The sequence below is a fragment of the Ruditapes philippinarum genome, unplaced genomic scaffold (assembly GCF_026571515.1).
Source record: "Ruditapes philippinarum isolate M1 unplaced genomic scaffold, ASM2657151v2 ctg3282_1_1_1_1, whole genome shotgun sequence".
Classification (NCBI taxonomy): domain Eukaryota; kingdom Metazoa; phylum Mollusca; class Bivalvia; order Venerida; family Veneridae; genus Ruditapes; species Ruditapes philippinarum.
In genome coordinates this window covers 28310-50926 of record NW_026856960.1, presented here as the reverse complement: position 1 = coordinate 50926, position 22617 = coordinate 28310, and the positions used below count along the sequence as shown (strand labels likewise).

Sequence of the window (22617 nt, the reverse complement as noted above, 5' to 3'; positions counted from 1 at the left end):
GCCATCAATTTTATGACCATTATATGTACAGTACATGTATGTACAAATTGTTATGAAATTTTTATTTATATTACACATTGACACACCTTTTGCATATTAAATTGTAATATAATATTATATTTGAGCCACATCACGGCAAAACCAACATAGTGCGTTTGCGACCAGCATGGATCCAGGCCAGCCTGCACATCCGCACAGTCTGATAAGGATCCATGCTGTTTGCTATCAGTTTCTCTACCTGTTAATAGGTTTGGAAGCAAATAGCATGGATCCTGAACAGAATGCGCGGATGCCCAGCCTGGTCTGAATCCATGCTGGTCGCAAATGCACTATGTTAATTTTGTCATGACGTGGCTCATTTGTTTCTTTTGTACATATTAGGCCAGAGAAAAAACTGTTTGGACAACAATGGCTGAAGGGGGCCTTCCTGATACACATAACCTTACAGAGTTCCAGGAAAATATTCAAGCCCAACATGAAGAGGTAATAGATAAAATCTGGAACTAAAAAAATTCAATTTGTTTTTTTTACCATTTTGGCTACATGGTGAATTACTAAGCATTACCATTCACAATAAAATGATCGATGGGTTACACTTAATATTATTGATATATTTTTTCCAAGTTGTTACGGTTATTGTAAAAGTCTGTTTGTACCCAGGGGTTACAGGTGTTTTAAATTCCCGCATTTGCAGAATTCCAGATTATCCTTGACAATATCTCTAGAAAAGAGTGTTGCTGACAAATGAATTATTCCGAGAAATAATTTTGCTGATGTAAAATGGTTAATATTTCTCTGTCTTAAGCCTTGGATGTTTTATCTATGCATACATGTATATCAGTATACTATCATTATAAAGAAGGACTGTAGTGAAAACAAAACATTGATAACAATTTTACAGTGTAAGTTTCTGATTGTAAATTAATGATAACAATACATGTAATATGTTCATGATAACAGTGTAACAATCTACGTTCATGATAACAATGGTAAAGTTTCTGATAACAATGGGATATGTTTATGATATATGTTCATGAAAACAATGTTACAGTCTATGTTGATGATAACAATGTAACATTCTAAGTTCATGATAACAATGTTACATTTTATGTTCATGATACCAATGTTACATTCTAAGTTCATGATAACAATGTTACATTTTATGTTCATGATAACAATGTTACATGCTATGTTAATGATAACAGTGTTACATTCTATGTTCATGATAACAATGTTACAAACTATGTTCATGAAAACAATGGTAAATTCAATGTTAATGATAACAATGTTACGGTCTTTGATCATGATAACAATGTTACATTCTATGTTCATGATAACAATGTTACATGCTATGTTAATGATAACAGTGTTACATTCTATGTTAATGATAACAATGTTACAAACTATGTTCATGAAAACAATGGTAAATTCAATGTTAATGATAACAATGTTACGGTCTTTGATCATGATAACAATGTTACATTCTAAGGTCATGTTAATTCTATGTTAATGATAACAATGTTACAGACTATGGTAATAATATAAATGTTACATTCTATGTTAATGATATCAATGTTACAGTTTATGGTCATGATACAATGTTACATTATGTGTTCCTGATAACAATGTAACATTCTATGTTAATGATATCAATGTTACAGTCTATGGTCATGATAACAATATTACAGTCTGTGTTAATGATAAAATTGTTATTGTTGATTTTCATGATAACAAATTGTTAGTTACAATGTATGTTTATGATATCATTCATGTTATAATCTATGTTCATGATAACAAGGTTCAAACTATTGATATAATTTATATTTTATAGCTATGCTTATAGTCTATGTAACTTTTGACAATCCTGTTGATAACAGTGTTAAAGTCAGTATATGTATCATAACAATGTTACAATATCTCTCTATAAATGATAATTACAATGACACTGATACTGTTTTATGCTTATATTAAGGGTTACAATGTTACTGTCTATGTAGGGACATTAGATTGTAAATGGTTCTACTAGACTGTTTGTGCTTGAAATCATGCATGGCAGAGCACCTGAAATAATGCATGGCAGGGTGCCTGAAATAATGCATGTCAGGGCACCAGAAATAATGCATGGCAGGGTGCCTGAAATAATGCATGGCACGGTGCCTGAAATAATGTATGGCACCGGGGCACCTGAAATAATAATAACACCGGGGCACCTGAAATAATGCATGGCAGGACACCTAAGATTTTTTTCCAAAGTTGCCATAATGACCTCTACTGTGTTGGTAGAATGTAAACCCAACAAAAAAAAAAAAATGAAACTAAAAAACATTCTGTATGTTTATATTCACAGTGTTACAACTGTTAAAAATCTGTAACTGTGTTTATGATATCATGCTCTTAAACCATTATTATAAAGGTTATTACATTCATGTTTGGCCTTTCTAAAGAAGAACAAACAATTATTCCTTTCAGAGGCATAAAAAAATGTGCCATTTAAAGGACAAACAACACGAGATGTTAAACCATCAGATTCTATGTATATATTAAGCATGCTTGCGTGAGTTTATTTGTAAAAGCATGTTTTATTCTCTGTTAATGTATACCAGTGTGTGTGCAGTTTTCATGGAAAAATAGGTACATATATTTGAATTTTATTTCAAGAGACAATATAAAATTTTCTATTTATTTGTAATTACAATTTTATAATCTTTGTTTCAGATAGCAGTATTACAATCTATTTTTGACGGAGATGAGGAAAGGTTGCGTGTCTTGGATTCTGCTGAATCAAGTGATGATAACCAAGACAATAATTCTAGTCACCAAGATATTAAGGTACTGGTATAAATTTTACAATGCACGGAATTGATTGAAGTTGGGCGATGCTACAAAATGAAAATCAGAGCTTCCATTTCTATAGAAACAATTCAGAGTATTATTGATATATTCTCACTGTTAATTAGTTGCTGATACAGGGTAGAAAAAAATATTTTATTTTTCCTAATTGATGAAGTTTCTTAGGAAATGACAAAAAATACATCTGAAAGATAAAATGGTAGTAAGTTCTGTGCTACAAGGTCAATGCTTAAACTATGCTGTCTTAATATTTCATAGCATAAGTGACAAAAAATTGTCAGAAAAAGAGACTTCATATTTTTTACTTATTGATAAAATGTCAAGAAATGACAAAAATTTCACCCGAAAGATAAACAGTAACAAGTGTTGTTTTAAAAGGACATGTCTATAACAATGCTGTTATTACATAAGAGAAAATAATCTTTCATAGCAGTGATTACAAAAGATGGTCAGAAAAAAAGATATATAGAGAGCATTTATAAACAATGCACGTCATAATCTTTTAGGCACAGTACATAATTATTATTTTACTGAAATCATGAAAACAGGTATGAAAGTGAAATATAGATATTTATCACAGACCATTGCCGATTTTGGGACTCCGTAAAAATGGTATTGCACAGCTATGATTATATATTTTGACTTGACGTCATTAGCATTTTACAAACATACTGTAAAGGCGCGCTTAATGCTAGCATTATACTATAGGCACGTCAATGTAAAATAACTTTTTTTCACTTTAAACGGTCTTTATTTTTTTGGGGTATGTGATAAATAGAATATTAAATTTGTGTAAGTTCTTTACTTAATTTATTGAACTTGTTGAATGAAATAATATGCTCACCAGAGGCTCGCATAATATGATTTTATTCAACTTGTGCAATAAATTCAGTATTGAACATACACTCATTCCATATCCTCTAAGTAAAACTTGGTATGAAAGTGAAATATAGATATGTAACACTTGATATATCATCAATATCAGTTGTCCATTATTGATGTACCATTGATATGCTTTGGACTGATTCAAGGACAGCTCTAATATTGAAATGTTGCCAGTGCGATAGATTTTGGGACCATTCGTGTTTTTTTTCCCCTCTCAGATCCATAATCTTTTACTTCCCCTCTCTCTGGTCTTAATACTTTGGCACAATATTATTTTTTTTTTGAAAGGGAGGTTTATGTCTCACTGAGACAGTATAGCAGTATAGGTCATTATATGGCGCTCTTCCAGCTTTACTGGTGGAGGAAGACCTAAGGTGCATTTTTTCAGGCACGAACAGGCACCTGAGTAGAACCATCAACATTCACCAAGCTAGATGAATAGCTTCCTCACAAGAATCCAAACTCCCTGTTAGGATTCGAACCCACAGCTGTGAAGGGCAAGTTAAGTTTGTTATATGTGAAAAAATTGATTTGAAAAAAGAAAAGTTGTAACATTCATATAAAAAAGTTCCAAAATACTCTCTTTTTTTTTACTGGAAATTTTCCTTTCTCCCACCCCCCCTAATTTTTTCCTGGTTTCACTCTCTTACATTTTTTTTCAATTTTTTTATTAAGGCCATTTGTAGGCCTGTTCTGATTGAAATAGACAGCCTTCATCAAAAGATGTAATAATAAAAATGCATTTACATTTTAATGGGAAAACAGAATCTATATACTCTTGATTGTAAATCATTTTTTGGAAGAACATGTCATTTTTTCTGGTTTTGCCAAGAATAAAAATTCCTGCTTTATATAGGGTAAGGATTTGATTGCCTAACATGTTCCAGGCACACATTATGTCCCTGGAAACTTGACAAAAGTTAATGTGTATATGAACTATTTTTATTGTATTTTTTATTTATATTTATTTATTTATTCCAGTCTCATCTATATACAATATAATATAAAATACATGTATATAGCCATTCTATAAGAATTATAAGAGACTAAACATCTAAAACACTATATCATACATGGTAAAACCAATATTAAGATTAAACATTACCAGTGTTAGACAGCTTAAAATATTAAAATCATGTTTGTACAAAATGATAGCCAAAATGGTAACATAGTACTTTTGAGTGACACTAAATAGCATGCTAGCTAACATTAAAACGTCAAACACTGGAAATATTTCATCTGTACAATTTTAAATTGTATGTCATATAATAAAATTGTTGCAATTACTAAAATATTATTACTATCATACATGGTAAAACCAATATTAAGATTAAAACATTACCAGTGTTTAGACAGCTTAAAATATTAAAATCATGTTTGTACAAATGATAGCCAAATGGTAAACATAGTACTTTTGAGTGACACTAAATAACATGCTAGCTAACACTAAAACGTCAAACACTGGAAAATATTTCATCTGTACAATTTTTTAAATTGTATGTCATATAATAAAATTGTTGCAATTACTAAATATTATTACTATCATACATGGTAAAACCAATATTAAGATTAAACATTACCAGTGTTAGACAGCCTAAAATATTAAAATCATGTTTGTATAAATGATAGCCAAATGGTAACATAGTACTTTTGAGTGACTCCAAATAACATGCTAGCCACATTAAAACGTCAAACACTGGAAATATTTCATCTGTACATTTTAAATTGTATGTCATATAATAAAATTGTTGCAATTACTAAATATTATTACAGTTTAAAATTTTTACTATATAAAATATTATTTCTAATTTTTAGTAAGTAAGGAAATCCCAGTAGTCGCATTGTCAGTGGAGATTTATCAAAAATGATAAATTGACCATTGCTTAATGTCTATAAACCAAAGAAACAACAACACTGCTGTATGTTTTTCGGGAAAAAGCTTAATGTACATTTATTGTGACATGTTCGCATAGTACATCAACAAAACTTTACTTTTTCATTTGTAAAATTGACATAAAATAGGGTTATGTTTCTTTTTTGTTTTGCATGTAAGATCGAAATATATTTCAGAGTGAAGACACCAGGTGCAATATTTTCACGAGTGGCATAGCTACATGTGAAAATTTAATAATCAAAAATAATAAGAATCAATGATCGATACTCATTACAAAAAAAATTAATAATTTTGACCAATGAATTAAATGTCCAGAAAATATGAAAATTTCACGCAAAACATACATGAAACAGTAGCATTATACAGCAATCATGACATAAATAGAATTGGCTAATGGTCTGGAAAAAAGTCATGCAATTGGCTTTTATAATCTAGACACTGAAAAGAACATGTTTTTAACTCAGAAATCATTTAAACTGCGGTATAAAAGTGAATGACAGACATGTAATTATAGGTAAATATAGTATCATTGTTATGCTTTCTAACTTTCATCGAATAGAAATTTCCGTATTATGTTAGTGACAAATACGGTACCATATATGGAAGTGACAGACTATTTTTGACATTGGGTCCTATCTTAGCTTTGTATAAGGTTGCATTTGGAAACGGGAACCAAAATTATCAAAGGCATGGCCGGTTTTCAAGAATAACATACTCATCTGTCAGTAATGAATTTATTTTGTTGACAACTACATTTCATTTTCTAAATAAAACGAAAAGGTATATAAAAAAAGGAATATTATGTTGTAGTAGCTTTCTGACACTATGTATTTTTCTACTCACAACGTTGGAAAATTGATATGTCGCTCGACCTTGGGTCTCGCGAGATATCAATTTTCTACGGCTGCTCGTAGCGAAATACAAAGCCCCAGAAAGTTTAACTACAACATAATATTCTGTTTGTATTTATGGAAGACAACTTGAATATCCTCTATTTATATGAGTGGAATACTGGTTAGCAAGAAATATTTAATGTGAAGCCAAAAATTCTTGAAGCTATAAAATCTTAAAAACTCAGTTGTGTTTTTAATCAACAGAGAGAATTCATGGAAACCCTTAAAAATACCGGATGCACCAAACTTGGTGTTTTAATTAAGATTTAAGAAACATTCACAGATGTGTTCAGATGAATTGTCACGATCATTATCATGAGGCCTCCAGTATGACACTAAATTCTAGCCATTTCATTAAAAAGCTGCTAGAATATTGGCCCTTATTGCGACTTCATCATTAGGGTTTTTTGGCATGATGATGGGAATGGAAAATATTGTTTTCTAAATATGTGCACCATCTGAGAATATGTTCTGGACCAATAAGGTGTGTGTAAAAATTTCAAATATTTCCCTCAATCCGAAATTTTTTCTTTAGAATATATTAATCTTTAAAATCAAGAAGAATTACCCAAAAATGAAAAGCTATTAATTGAGATCGAAAGAAGAAACTACAATTTTGTCAACTTCACTTTGGGTAATTTTCTGATAATTATCTTTTACAAAGTGATTTTTCCATTTTAAATACCAAAGTTGATATAAGTAATAATTGCAAATTTAATGCCTTAAGGCTTTCAGACCTACATCGTAAGTGGACCTCTTTTAATGCGGAAAAAATGGGCAAAACTAAATAAAATGAAATTTGAGATGGCACCACATTATGCCTCAGAATTCCATATTTCTTTAGAAATGTCAAACATGTGTGTTTCATAACTTTTGAATGATGGATATAGAGCATATAAGATGTTAAACAACAGAAGAAAGTTGTGCTGAATGTGCAGTAATGTGTCATAAAGCTATTGGTGTGTATTTTAAGGAGAAAATTTATAGGTATATAATAAAAGATTTTATTTTCATCGAGTTGAATGAAAATAAATATTTCATGAGTGGCTTCAAGTGAAAAATGATAATTTTCATACCACAAGATAAAAAATAAATCCTGTAAATATAGAAAAAACTTGAATTTTCGGATTGTTATATACATTTTTAGCTCACCTGACCATGAAGTGGTGAAGGTGAGGTATAGTGATGGGGCTATGTCTGGCCTTCGTGGTCGTGCAGTGTATGTCATGCTTCATCAACATTGTGGGTTGTTATTACTCTAGCAGACACAATCTTTATTGGATCATAATCAAACTTTGTCAGAATGTTTGTAGCAATGAAATACAGGTCATTACAGTTTAAATATGGGTCATCTTGGGTTAAAAACTAGGTCACAGGAGCTAAAAATAGAAAAATATTGCGAACACTAGTGGCTGCAGCTTTAATCAGGAAGGTTTTTTTTTTTTGAAGATTTGTTGGTCAAGTTCAAAAATGGGTAATCTCTGGTCAAAAACTAGGTCACAGAAACTAAAAATAGAAAACTCTAAATGTTAACACTGTAGTGGCTGCAGTTTTGATCCAAATATTCTTGAAATTTGCTAGGAACATTGTTTTGATGATTTCTAGGACATATTTGAATATAGGTCATCTAGGATCAAAAACTAGGTCACACAGCCCAAATATAGAAAAACCTTTAGAAAAACACTCTAGGGGCTTCTGTTTCAGTCCAAATATCCTTAAATTTGGTCAAAAAGGTTTTGATGATTTCTAGGTCAAGTTTAAATATTGGTCATCTCTGGTCAAAAACTAGGCTACAGGAGCTAAAAATTTCTTTCCTTTTTGTTCAAAAGTTCACTATATCAGTAGTCATCAGACCATGACCTAATTAGAACTTGATCAGCATATTCTTATGATATATCTTTATGTTAAATTTGAGTAGAATATATGAAGAACTGTTTGGGGAGATAATAAAAGGAAACTTAAGTAAGGAAAAAACTTGTTTACACTCTAGGGGCTACTTTTTAAGTCCAAATATCCTGGAAATTGGTCAGGAAGGTTGTTTTGATGATTTCTAGGTCAGGTTTGAATATTGTCATCTCGGGGTCAAAAACTAGGTAACACATACCAAATATTGATAACTTGCTAACATTCTTGGGCTACTGTTTAAGTAGAATTATCCTGAAAATTGGTCAGAAAGGTTGTTTTGACGATTTCTAGGTCAATATTGAACTAGGTCACACAGCCCAAATAAAAGGGGATTGAGCCTTCATTGTCAGGTGAGCGATATTAGGACCATCATGACTCTCTTGCTTTCTTTTTGACATTACAATTTAAAAGACTTCCCCTTAAATTTTTTGTATTAAGCTGAATTTAGAAGAAGTTTTACATAGTCCATCAAGACACCAGTAAAAATCAAAAGGCTGCAATTTCTGTGGTAATTTTCTGATCTTTGCAATCTAAATCATACAGTATTTGTATGTATTTTCCTGTATAAGTTTATTTTGATATACTAAAATTCCTCTTGCAGGGCACCGAGTTGCAGCGACTGCTTTTAGATTTTTTGCTATAACAGTTTGAGTTTCATGAGGTCACACTAACATTTTGATGTTTCACATTATCACAATTTTTGTTAATAGGTACACACATTTGTGTCAGGACTGTAACTTTTTCATGCACCAAAGGATTTTAAAATAAATAAATCAAGACGAGGTGTAGCGTCCAAGAATTAAATCACTACCTCAAATGTCAAGGTCACACTAACATTTTAAAGTTTCCCATTACCGCACTTAGTAGAGTTAATTGGTACACACAATTGTTTCCAGGCTGTAACTTTGTCATGCATGAAAAGATTTTAGAATAACATGGCATACATATTTACCACATCAAGACAATGTGTAGCCTTCAAGAATCTTGTCCCTACCTCAAAGGTCAAGGTCACACTTCCATTTTGAAGTTTACTTTATCACAGTTAGAGCTTAAAGTACACACATTCATGTCTTTCCTGTAACTTTGTCATGCATGGAAGGATTTTAGAATAACTAAGCATAAATGGCTACCACATCAAGAAGATGTGTCATCTCCAAGACCCATGTCCCTACCTTCAAGGTCAAGGTCACACTTCTAGTTTGAAGGAAATTTTTCTCTCGAGAAGAGTTTGAAGATACACATTTATGTCCAGACTGTACTTTTGTCATGCTTTAATAACTAGGAACAAATGTCTACCACATCAAGATGTTGTGTCCAGCTAAGGCTCATGTCGGTCTGTCTGTCCGTGAATCCTTATTTACACAACAATCATGTGCAGACTGTAACTTTGTCATGCATCAAGGGATTTTGAAATAACTTGGCACAAATATCTATCACATGACAATGTTGTGTAGCTTCAAAGAACCACATCCTTTCTTCAAAGGTCAAGGTCTCAATTATATTTTGAAGGTTCACGCTATCACAATTAGAGATTATAGGTACACATATTTGTGTCCAGGACTATAAATGTCATGCATTGAAGAGTTTTAAAATAACTTGGCACAAATGTCAACCACATCAAGATGACATGTTGTGTGTAAGACCTCCAAGGTCAAGGTCACTCTAATAGTTTGAAGGTACTTATGCTTATAAGAAGAGTTTGAAGGTACACATTAGTTTTCAAACTGTAGCATTGTCATGCATTGAAGGATTTTAAAATAATTTGGCATAAATGTGTACCACATTAAAAGATGATGTGTTGCAATCAAATCCCTTCTCCAAAGGTGTTATGTTTGCTATAAATACCAATTCATTTCACAAGAATAATATTAAGCAATCCGTTACTTTCATTCTATTCTCTTTTTACAATACCTGCAAGCATATATACCTTTTCGGGGCATTCGTCACTTACATGAGGGCATTCGTCACTTGCGTGTCAGCTCGTTTTTTTGGGTTTTTTTATGGTGTTGTGAGTGCTTTTTGTAATTTGCTTTCTTTTAGTTACTTCACAATATTTTACTTTTAAATACATTTTCAAAATTTTCATGAAAATTAGAAGAATATGGAGGCGTGCTGTTATGTAAATTGTTACCTTATATAATTGTGTCGCCTTCAAAAGGTGACATATAGGGGTTACTTTTGTCGGCGGTGTCGGCGGCGGCGTCTGTGTCGGCGTCGTTGTCGGCGTCGTTGTCGGCGTCGTTGTCGGCGTCCCCTAAAGCTTGTCCGGAGCATAACTCAGTCACTATAAGTCTGATTGACTTCAAACTTGGTATGCATGCTTCTTTCAATAACCCGAAGTGCAGTGCACAAGGACCAGTACTCTGCAGTTCTTATTTTTTGAGTTATTGCCCTTTGTTAATTTTCATACTTTAATTTTGTCCGGGCCATTTCTCTTCAACTAAAAAAGCTATGGACTTGAAACTTCATAGGTCACTATAAGTCTGATTGACTTCAAACTTGGTATGCATGCTTCTTTCAATAACCCGAAGTGCAGTGCACAAGGACCAGTACTCTGCAGTTCTTATTTTTTGAGTTATTGCCCTTTGTTAATTTTCATACTTTAATTTTGTCCGGGCCATTTCTCTTCAACTAAAAAAGCTATGGACTTGAAACTTCATAGGATGATAGATCTCATTATTAAGAAGTGCAGTGCACAAGAACCAGTACTCTGCACTTCCTAATTTTTGAGTTATGGCCCTTTGTTAATTTTCATACTTTATTTTTGTCCGGGCCATTTCTCCTAATGTATAAAAGCCATGGACATGAAACTTCATAGGATGATAGGTCTCATTAAGAAGAAGTGCAGTTGCACAAGAACTGGTACTCTGCATTTCTTATTTTTTGAGTTATTGCCCTTTTGTTTTATTTTCATACTTTAATTTTGTCCGGGCCATTTCTCCTTTAGCTATAAAAGCTATGGACTTGAAACTTCAAGGATGATAAGATCTCATTATTAAAAAGTGCAGTGCACAAGAATCGGTACTCTGCATTTCTTAATTTTTGAGTTATGGCCCCTTTGTTAATTTTCATACTTAATTTTTGTCCAGGCCATTTCTCCGAAAGTATAAAAGTTATGGACTTGAAACTTCATAGGATGATAGATCTCATTAAAAAGAAGTGCAGTGCATAAGAACTGATACCCCTCATTTCTTATTTTGAGTTATTGCCCTTTGTTGATTTTCTTACTTTATTTTTGTCCTGGTCATTTCTCCTCAAGTATGAAAGCTATGGACTTGAAACATCATAGAATGATAGATCTTATTGATAAGAAGTGCAGGGTACAGAAACTGCTGCTCTGCACTAATTATTTTTTTAGTTATTGCCCTTTGTTATTTTTCATATTTTATTTTTGTCCTGGCCATTTCCCCTAAACTACATTGTTCACAAGGCGACACATCCGACTCGCGGAGTTCTAGTTTAGGTAAAAATTTAAGTACTGACTGAATACTGAATGACAGTGCAGACCATCATCTGACGACATCATGTCTTTTCTGATCTTGGTTTGCACTGGTTGCACGGGTAGATTCATTAATGCTGCCAGCAGGGTAATGGTCTAAAGAAGGTTGCCCATGAACAACCTAACCTGTATGTATGTTTTCATCATGTCCTTTTGGTAGTTTTGTTACCCAGTTTAATGTTTTGTAGTCATAACACCTAAATAAAAAAATATCTCACATCCAAATCTTAGTAAAGGAAAATAATAAAAAACCAGAATGATCCTAATGCATTATAAAGGTCAATATTAATAGTCATATTTAATTTTCATCTTATTTTTTTCAATTCAAATATAACATAATTATGTTCAAAAGTTCGGATATTTGGGATATTTTTCATCAAAATAGGGAAAAATGAAAAGTCTCTGATGTGGGATTGCCATGCCAACAGTTTTATTGAAATATGACCAACTGATTGCCCATAAATATTACAAGTGTTAATCTATGTCCTGCAATCACAACTTGAGGTCTTTTCACTTGACAACAATTGCTATTTGGAAGGGTTTCTTTCATGTTTACAATAGGTTGGCGGATGTGATTGTTCGCTTTATTCAGACATATAAAAACAGTAATCTTTTGAAGCCCTTTCAGGCCATACTCAATCAGTCAATAGTTCTTTTTTTGGCTACAAACTTAAGACATAAACATTCTCTATATTTTTAGCTACATGTGCTATTTTGTCACATAACCCATGCCGCTTTTACAACTATGTGAAAATGTGGTGTCTGCACGGCCTTGCGTATATTTTGACTTGATGTCATTCTGTTAATATAATTATAAACATTATAAGCGTTAAGACACGCTAAATGTTAGCGTTATACTAAAAGCGCTTCAAAAGGTTCTTTTTCACATTAAACGGGCTTTATTTTTGGTATGTGACAGATATGATTATTAAATTTAATAAATTCATGTAAGTTTAATACTAAATTTGTTGAACGAGTTGATGAAAATAATATTATTTGAGCCAGAGCCAGCAATAGGTTCTTCCCATGGGGCCATTTAATACTTTTGGCAACTAAATTTAAATTTTTCAACTCTTAGCATGCTTGGCAGCATTGAAAGATGGACAAGTCCATTTAAGACATTTAATTAGCATAAAAATTATTGATTCTAAATTTCCTTAAACTACTAATGAACTGTTCAAAATTCAAACCAGGGTGATTCCATTATACAAAATTTGTAAATTATGTCAGTTTATTCTGTGAAAAATGTCATGGATGTAAAAAATAAACAAGATTAAACGAAAATATCTAGATGATTCAAATTAATAGGATTTCTGTAGATTTTTGTAGAATTAAGCTCATAATGTCTTGAAATATTGTGATCCTAAATTACATAAATTCTTAAAATATCTCAGGAATCTTCTTAAGATGTGGATAAGTTAAAATAATGTTATAATCTTGAGTATAAAGCTGTAAAGAGGAAATAATTTTTTCAGCATGATTGTACGATTTAGGAAACAGAATCAGAATTTACGATCAGATTGACTGTAAATGAGTAATAAATTATAATGTCATAGAAGCATTATCTCGAAGGTTTTAGATCATCTAATTGTAAAGAGTTACAAAGCTTCGTTGTGTGGTCCCCCGGCATTGTGTGCATTGAACATCGTCTGTCTGCTGTTGATATCCACTATTTCTTGGCGATTTAAACAACTTTAACTTCCTAACAACGGCGTAGAAAAAGACGTTTTATGCCCGCGGGCATTTTTTAACTAATTCACATAAATAATCCTGTCAACTATTTGGCAAATTAATTAGTATGGCAATAGTTAATTTATAATACTTCATTATAAAAATAAATGAGAACAAAGATTAACAAGGCGACGTTCACAGAACAATACCCATGACCTAGCCACACTCATGGGCCACCTGGTTAAGGTACCGAAAATTGGATAAGACATATTAAGGGCAGTGAAAGGAGGAGACGAACATGTCATAATTTACTTCATTATGGTGAGTTTTGTATTCTGTCAGCTAGGTTAGGTAATATTTACAACAATGGCAGTGATGATTAGTCCAGGGTGATAAAAGGATTGGGATCGACGTGTAATAAATTACTTACATTACAGTCAATGAGTTAAATTTGTATGCTGACAGTTATGTTAATTAATATTTACAGAAATGCTAGTGATCATTAGTCACTCATAAGAATAGTGCACTGATTTATGCTATCTGGTAGAGGGCTTAGCGGTAATGAAACTTCCTGTCGTGATTTTTTCGCACCAAAAAATGTGTGACAGCCTTTCCGCACCTGAGGAAGTCGTATGGCATATATAAGAGGATCGATGAGTGAATTCATCTGAAGTACGAGAAGCAGAATTCCATTAACGAGGAGTAAATCCTGCAAATGTTCGATCAAGTACTGCACATTAGTTTTTAATAAAAAGTTCATATAGATTTGGAAAATTCCCATCGGCGCCCAACAGACTGTAAATGTTCCAATTAGAAGTATTGTAGTCACCAAAGCTTTAGTTGTTTGTTGCTTAGGAATTCCAATAAGCCCCTCTGGGCTTTTTAGGCGAATGTAAATTCTGGTGTAAATTATAACGATGATTAGCAAGACGACAAAAATAAAACTTATAATGAAAATTTCGAGGTCGTACGGATCTATAAAAATTGCCGTGCACACAGAATTGCTGTCATTACTTCCAGCTTTCATTAATAATCCAATTATGAATTCCAGGAGACCTGCTGTAATGCTAAGTGCCCAAATTCCGATCACAAGAAAATTTCCTCGAAAATTGGACAAAAGTCTTCTGTGATGTAATGGCCTCATAATGGCAACATAGTGATCTAAAGCCATTCCAAGTAGATTTATTTGAGTGGCAATTAATGCAATGTACAAGATGGGCTTATACAAATTCCTGCAGTCTTCAAATATTTCTCTAAATGTGTCAAGTATGTACTTTAATGGGATAGCGATCAAAACCAAACCGTCAGATATGCACAGACTTACGATAAGTTTGGAATGTGTTCTGTTGCTGTTCGATGCTTTCACAGTTGCAAATATTGCAGTTCCATTAGCTACTATCCCAAGTATTGAAAACATGAAAGAGATCATTTCAATGGGATTTGAAAACAATCCTTCCATTGTTTTCACTGTATTACCACTGATGTTTCCCCTGTCAGTTGTTCCATTGATAGTGCCAGCTGTTTCAAATTTTAGCTGTTCCATTAGTTATGTCAGTTGTTTCATTGATAATGCCTGCTATTTTAATTGTTTGCTGTTCCATTGATAGTGCCTGCTATTTTAAATGTCAGCTGTTTCATTGATAGTGCCTGCAATGTTAAATGTCAGCTGTTCCATTGATAATACTTGCCCGTATGTAAAGGCAGCTGTTCCATTGATTTACCTGCTAATGTTCTCGGTTCAGCGGTGTGTGTCGCGAGTGTGATAAGTGCCTCTTTTAAATGTCTCCGTTTCCATGATAAATGCCTATGCTATATTAATCTTCAGCTGTTTCTTATTTAAATGTCAGTTGTTCCATTGATAATACCTTCTGGTTTTACTGTATTGCTGTTCCTTTGATAGTCCAAGTTTTTTTTTTTAAATTGCCTGAAATGATAGGAAATGTTCACTTTAAAATGGCATATTGTTAAATCAAGAGACAAATGTACTGTTACAAGTCCTATTAATAGCATGATTTACAGGTATTTGTGTTACAATTTTGTTTCTAGATTATTGTATTTTTTTAAGTGAAAAACCTAAGGCTTTAAGGCAAAGCCCCTGTTTGATTTTTATGTTTTAAAAAATTGTTAAAATTCCTAGATGAATGGACAAAAGTACCCTAGACCAATAGTAAAAAAAAAGATGAAAAAGCCCCATTATGGATGGACAAAAGAAAAGTTCTTGGAACAAATGCAGCAAAATGACCAAGAGCTTTTAAATGAATAAACAAAATCCTCCACACTAAAAAGACAAATGACAAATAGCTTCTCAATAGATGGACAAAAACCCCTCACTTAAATACATGTATAGCAAAATGACCATAAGTTTTTCAATATTTAATCTGTTATAAGAAATTTTGTCTTATGGCATTGTAAATATTTAAGGTATTTAGTTCATTACAATAAGCCCCTTTTGGCATAGGGGGTTGTGAGTTTAATCATCAGAATTGCAGCCACCTAATCATTTAACCCAGCATGATTTTGTAAGAAGCAACTTAGAATGGGTTTTGAATACTGGAGTCTATGCATCTCTGAATAGCTCCAGCAGGTGTCACAGCTGGCTTTTGACCTTTGGTATTGCTTTAAGTTTTTTTAACACCCAAGGTTAGCCATAATCATCTTTCCTGTTTCAGTGACAAAATTATGACGTAAACTGTGTTGATGTGTCATAAAACCAAACCAAAAAAATTGATTATAATAAAAAAGATTTTGAAAATCTTAAATACAGAAATTCTTCATAAATATCAATTTAAATTTAGCACAAAAAAGTAACATGTCTTTAAGGCTTATTTAAAGTAATTGAGTATATTATTGCAATTAAATTTGGCTCCTATAATCTAAAAGATACATTAACTGCGTTCTTCTCATTCACAGATGATTATTTGCAATAATTGTATTATGATGACAAATAAATAATTCTTTAATCTTACACATGGGAAAATAACTTTTACAACAAATGTGTAATTGTTTTTCTTCTTCTCATGATTTAGAATTGGCTCCTTCAGAATGCTGACATGACAATTGACTTTCTAACTTCTTGTGGGGTTCTATCCGGTAGGGAACTTTTGTATTGCTTGCAATATATTTTGATATTAAATTGCTTGTTTCTCTGTGACATTTGATCTTGAACATTGATTCTTGACATTTAATCTCGAACATTGATTCATGGGCATTTGATATTGAATATTGATTCATGACACTGCATTTAATTTTGAACATTGATTCATATGCATTTAATCTTGAACATTGATCCGTGGCATTTTGATCTTTAACATTGATTAATTGGCATTTTATCTTGAACATTGATTCATGGGCATTTAATCTTGAACCTTGATTCATGGGCATTTTATCTTGAACATTGATTCATGGGGGCAACATTGATTCATGGGCAATGGCATTTTTTATCTTGGGCATTTAATCTTGAACATTGATTCATAGGCATTTAATCTTGAACATTAATTCATGGGTTTTTAATTTTGAGCATTGATTCATGGGCATCTAATCTTGGACATTGATTCATGACATTAAATCTTGAACATAGATCAATGGGCATTTTATCTTGAACATTGATTCATGGGGGCAACATTGATTCATGGGCAATGGCATTTTTATCTTGGGCATTTAACCTTGAACATTGATTCATTGGCATTTAATCATGGACTTTAATTCATGGGCATTTAATCTTGAACATTGATTCATGACATTTAATCTTGAACATTGATTAATGGGCATTTAATCTTGAACATTGATTCATGGGCATTTAATCTTGAACATTGATTCATGACATGTAATCTTGAACATTGATTCATGACATTTAATCTTGAACATTGATTCAAGGGCATTTAATATTGAACATTGATTCATGGGTATTTAATCTTGAACATTGTTTGTTTGTTTGTTTCATTTTACGCCTTTTTCCAACAGTTTTTCGGTCATATAGGCGGGTACTTTCCTAACCATTGTTCCTGGAGAGTTACACCAGTACTAAACTACCTTCCTCCGTGCTAAACTACCAAAGCATCTCCCGAGGATCGAACCCACGCCAGAAAGGTAACTGGATTAGAAGTCATCGACTCTTACCCCTCGACCACAGATTGATTCATGGGCATTTAATCTTGAACATTGATTCATCTGCATTTAATCTTGAACATTGATTCATGGGCATTTAATCTTGAACATTGATTCATCGGCATTTAATCTTGAACATTGATTCATGACAGTTAATCTTGAACCTTGATTCATGGGCATTTGATCTTGAACATTGATTCATGGGCATTTAATATTGAACATTGATTCATGGCATTTAATCTTGAACATTGATCCATGGGCATTTAATCTTTACCATTGATTCATTGTCATTTATCTCTCACCACTGTTTCAGAAATTGTGTTGGATAAGTTAAGTCAATCACTTGCAGAGAAATTTGTTAATTAACTGGTAAATTATCCAGGAACTCCAGTATTTAAGGTGGCCAGTGACTTTCTGGCTATGATCAAAAATATGTTAAATTAATTGGCATTTAAAAACCAAAGAAACAAATAAGTTTTAAAAGTTGGAAATTTGTTACCCCATCATTTTTATACTAAATTAAATGCCATTTTCTTTTGAGGGGATTTGGCTATCATATCAAGAGGCTTTTGCTCATTGAAAGCAAAGTAGCCTTATTATATGTATAAAATCAGCATGCCAATTAAGAATCACGATGTAGGGACCGCATTTTAACCTTTTACCCCATGAGCATATTGCGAAAAATGGCCGTTTTCATTGAAAAGCCTCCTGTAACAAGTTCAAACTGCTATGAAACTATGAAAAATGCTTAAATTCTAATGAAACTTGGCACAAATGTTGACTACCCCATAGCATGCTCAATGGTAAATTTCCTGTTACCAATGGCAATGGGGGGACATCTCAAAATTGCCAAAAATCACTATTTTGCATTGTTTTTTTCCATCAAAACTGATTTCAAAGTGCTGCAACTTCTCAATGAATTGAGATAGAGTAATGGGCCTTTCAGCGTCGGTTACTAGTTACCCTAAGATGGACTAGAGGCCATTTTTAGCCTGTCACATGTCCAAAATTTCCTTGGCTATGAGGGGAACTCCGCCCCCCTTCAAACCCCCCAAACAGAAGGGGTCACATCCTCCTTCTGGCAACCCCCTGATGTAATATTTTGATAGGGGACGGCGTCGAAAAAGTGGTCACTTTTTTTAACAACACTTCTTAAACAAAACACAGTGTTTGGGGTCAAAATAGGGCATTTTTTCACTGTTTGAGGCCTCAAAAGGGGGGGAGGGCAAAAAGCCGTCAAAACTCGCTTGTATAAGGGAAAAGGTTAAAGCAAACAATTATAATAAATTAACGCTACAAACTCACAGTTAATCTGTCATTTTTTGGTTTCTTTATTATATGCCCAAAAGAATTTCGGACATATTATGTTATACCCCCTGGCGTCCATCTGTCCGTCCGTCCGTCCGCCCGCCCGTCGTCTGTCCATCCGTCTGTTAGCAATTTGGTTTCTGGAGCATAACTTAAGTTCCATTTTGCCCACAATATTTAAACTTCATAGGATGATTTTCCATATTGGGTAGAAGACCCCTATTGATTTTGGGGTCATAAGGTCAAAGGTCAAGGTCACCATGACCTTAAAACTGAAAACAGTTTCCAGAGCATAACTTAAGTTCCATTTGGCCTACAGTGTTCAAACTTCATAGGATACTTGTCCATATGGGGTAGAAGACCCCTATTGATTTTGGGGTCACAAGGTCAAAGGTCAAGGTCACCATGACCTTAAAACTGAAAATAGTTTCCGGAGCATAACTTAAGTTCCATTTGGCCCACAGTGTTCAAACTTCATAAGATGATTTTCCATATTGGGTAGAAGACCCCTATTGATTTTGGGGTCACAAGGTCAAAGGTCAAGGTCACTATGACCTTAAAACTGAAAACAGTTTCCAGAGCATAACTTAAGTTCCATTTGGCCCACATTGATCAAACTTTATAGGATGATTGTCCATATTGGGTAGAAGACCCCTATTGATTTTGGGGTCACAAGGTCAAAGGTCAAGGTCACTATTACCTTAGAACTGAAAACAGTTTCTTGAGCATAACTTAAGTTCTATTTGGCCCACAGTGTTCAAACTTCATAGGATGATTGTCCATATTGGGTAGAAGACCCCTATTGATTTTGGATTCACAAGGTCAAAGGTCACTATTAGTTAGAAATTGAAAACAGTTTCTTGAGCATAACTTAAGTTAAATTTAGTCCACAATATTCAAACTTCATAGGATGATTGTCCATATTGGGAAGAAGACCCCTATTGATTTGGGGTCACAAGGTCAAGGTCACTATTACCTTAAAACTGAAAACAGTTTTCGGAATATAACTTAAGTATCATTTGGCCTCCTGTGTTTAAACTTCATAGTATCATTGTCCATATTGGGTAGAAGACCCCTAATGATTTTGGGGTCACAAGGTCAAAGGTCAAGGTCACTTTTACCTTAGAATTGAAAATAGTTTCTGCCCGGGCATAACTTTAAGTTCCATTTGGACCACAATATTGAAACTTCAAAGGAGGATTGTTATTTGAAGGAGGTAATACTTTATTTTACTCCCAAGTCTTACAAATGCTTCATCTTTATTAAAAAAAAAAATCACTTCGGGCATATAATGGTCCGCCTAGCGGTGCTCTTGTTTACATCTTGGCTTACAACTACTGTAATAAACATGATCATATGAAACTTCGGTTACACACTGAATTGAATTAAGGATGGGGAAAAAATAACAACAAACACACAAAACTAATAAAACTGACTATTTGTTACAATGAATTATTAGTCAACAGACAATTTTATTTATTTACATTTTAAAATAATTCATTAACACTTCGGGACTGTATACAATATGAAAGCACATTGATTTTTTTTTTCTTTAAAGGAACTCCGCTGGCTCACGTTGACAAAAGTCTTATTACATAGAAATTGAATTTCTTACATAAATCAACTGTAGCACTTCAAACAGAAATGTAAAGATTATATAATTTTACAGAATAATCCTATGAATTGAATTTAAACAAGATATGTTTGTAAAACATGTATGCCCCCTATCGGCAGCCAATTAGTCATGTGATCAGGTTATTTAATGCATGACTTCTGACCCAGTGAACAAACAATTAATAAGGGTTATCAAGTATCTACTGGTCATGACCTTAACCTTTGACCCCTTGACCCAAAACTCAATAGGGGTCATCTGCTGGTCACGACCAATCATCATACAAAGTTTGAAGTTCCTAGGCCTAAGCGTTTTTAGTTAATTGATCAGAAACTGTTTTTACCTACATGGTCAATGTGACCTTGACTTTTGACTAGTCAAGGTAATAATTATTGTGATGTGCAGCAATTTAAGTTATTACAAATCTTACCAAATAATATTTGCATAAATTTTATGAATCATGTAGGCCTCATTAATGACAGCCAAGTTGTTATATTACATAAGACCTTCAAATGTGTGTACCAAAAGCATTTTTAATTAAATATAAAAATATCAACCAAGGCAACTTGAGTTGTTGAGTTATTGTCAGAAACCGTCATTAAGTACAAGGTCAATATGACATTGACCCCTTGACTCCAAAATCAATAGGGGTCATCTGCAGGTCATGACCAATCACCATACCAAGTTTGAAGTTCCTAGGCCTAAGCGTTCTTTAGCTATTAATCGGAAACCGTTTTTACCTACAAGGTCAATGTGACCTTGACCTTTGACCCCTTGACCCCAAAATCAATAGGTGTCATCTGCTGGTCATGACCAATCACCATACTAAGTTTGAAGTTCCTAGGCTTAAGCGTTCTTTAGTTATTGATCGGAAACTGTTTTTACCTACAATGTCAAGGTGACCTTGAAATTTGACCCCTTGACCCCAAAATCAATAGGGGTCATCTGCTGTTTATGACCAATCACCATACCAAGTTTGAAGTTCCTAGGCCTAAGCGTTCTTTTGTTATTGATCGGAAACTGTTTTTACCTTCAACGTCAATGTGACCTTGACCTTTGACCCCAAAATCAATAGGGGTCATCTGCTGGTTATGACCAATCACCATACCAAGTTTGAAGTTCCTAGGCCTAAGCGTTCTTTAGTTATTGATCGGAAACTGTTTTTACCTTCAAGGTCAATGTGACTTTGACCCCAAAATCAATAGGGGTCATCTGCTGGTCATGACTAATCACCATACCAAGTTTGAAGTTCCTAGGCCTAAGGGTTCTTTAGTTATCACTTGGAAACCATTTGGTCTACTGACCGACGGACTGACAAATACGAAGCAATATACCCCCTCTAATCTTTGAAGTGGGGGCAGAATAATATTTTTTTACGATTTTTACACGGTAACATAATTTAAAACTAAAAGCTTTTAAATGCTTTTCAATTATGGGTCATTTTTCACAATTGTCATAATCATTCTCAGAAAATGGAGTGAGTGTCAATGGTCTGAAATTTTGCACAACAATTAATTGGTCCAAACCTACATCTCATATAGTACAATAATCTGGAATAAATATTTCCTGACTTGCCATGTTAAAAATCCTCAGTGGAGTCCCTTTAAAAGAGGTTTAACGTAAGTAAATATTATTATTTATTGATATATAATCTATTATTTAGGGATATAATTTCAGACTGCAAAGAACACATCCAAAATGCCTGGTATATGAATAATACATTATACATATCATTGTTTATAAAATATTGTCTATTAAATGTTTGCTGAAGCATTGTCAACTGAATAAAAAATCCTTAATGGATGTTTTATTGACAGACTTTCTAAAGTCCCGAAGTCCCGCTTATAACAGGCGGAATTATAATGTTAAGAAAATCAGTATTTTATGATATCCATCAGAAATACTTAATGTTTCTTTCACAAACTTGGAGTTTAAAGGCATTAGTAACATAAAAATGAATTAAGAATTGAAAAAGAGTAATGTTCTTATCCTCTTC

At 33.1% G+C, this 22617-nt stretch overlaps 2 protein-coding genes across 2 annotated transcripts in view; one reads left to right on the top strand and one right to left on the bottom strand.

Annotated features, from left to right (window-relative positions):
* The first annotated feature begins 370 nt into the window (after positions 1-370).
* The window catches only part of LOC132748264 (uncharacterized), a 48451-nt gene continuing 26204 nt past the window's right edge, over positions 371-22617 (top strand). Inside the window, exons 1-2 of the mRNA XM_060737836.1 lie at positions 371-483; positions 2716-2829. Of these exons, the coding sequence (XP_060593819.1) occupies positions 409-483; positions 2716-2829 (189 nt within the window). The 5' untranslated portion in view covers positions 371-408. The remainder of the gene's footprint in view (positions 484-2715; positions 2830-22617) is intronic.
* On the bottom strand, positions 12889-15240 carry LOC132748261 (melanocortin receptor 5-like). The gene has a single exon (XM_060737833.1). It carries the CDS (start codon positions 15138-15140, stop codon positions 14100-14102), a length of 1041 nt encoding a protein of 346 aa, XP_060593816.1. The 5' UTR covers positions 15141-15240; the 3' UTR covers positions 12889-14099.

Coding starts and splice junctions, on each gene's coding strand:
- LOC132748261 (XM_060737833.1), bottom strand. CDS start 15,140: ATGGAACAGCTAAAATTTGAAACAGCTGGCACTATCAATGGAACAACT.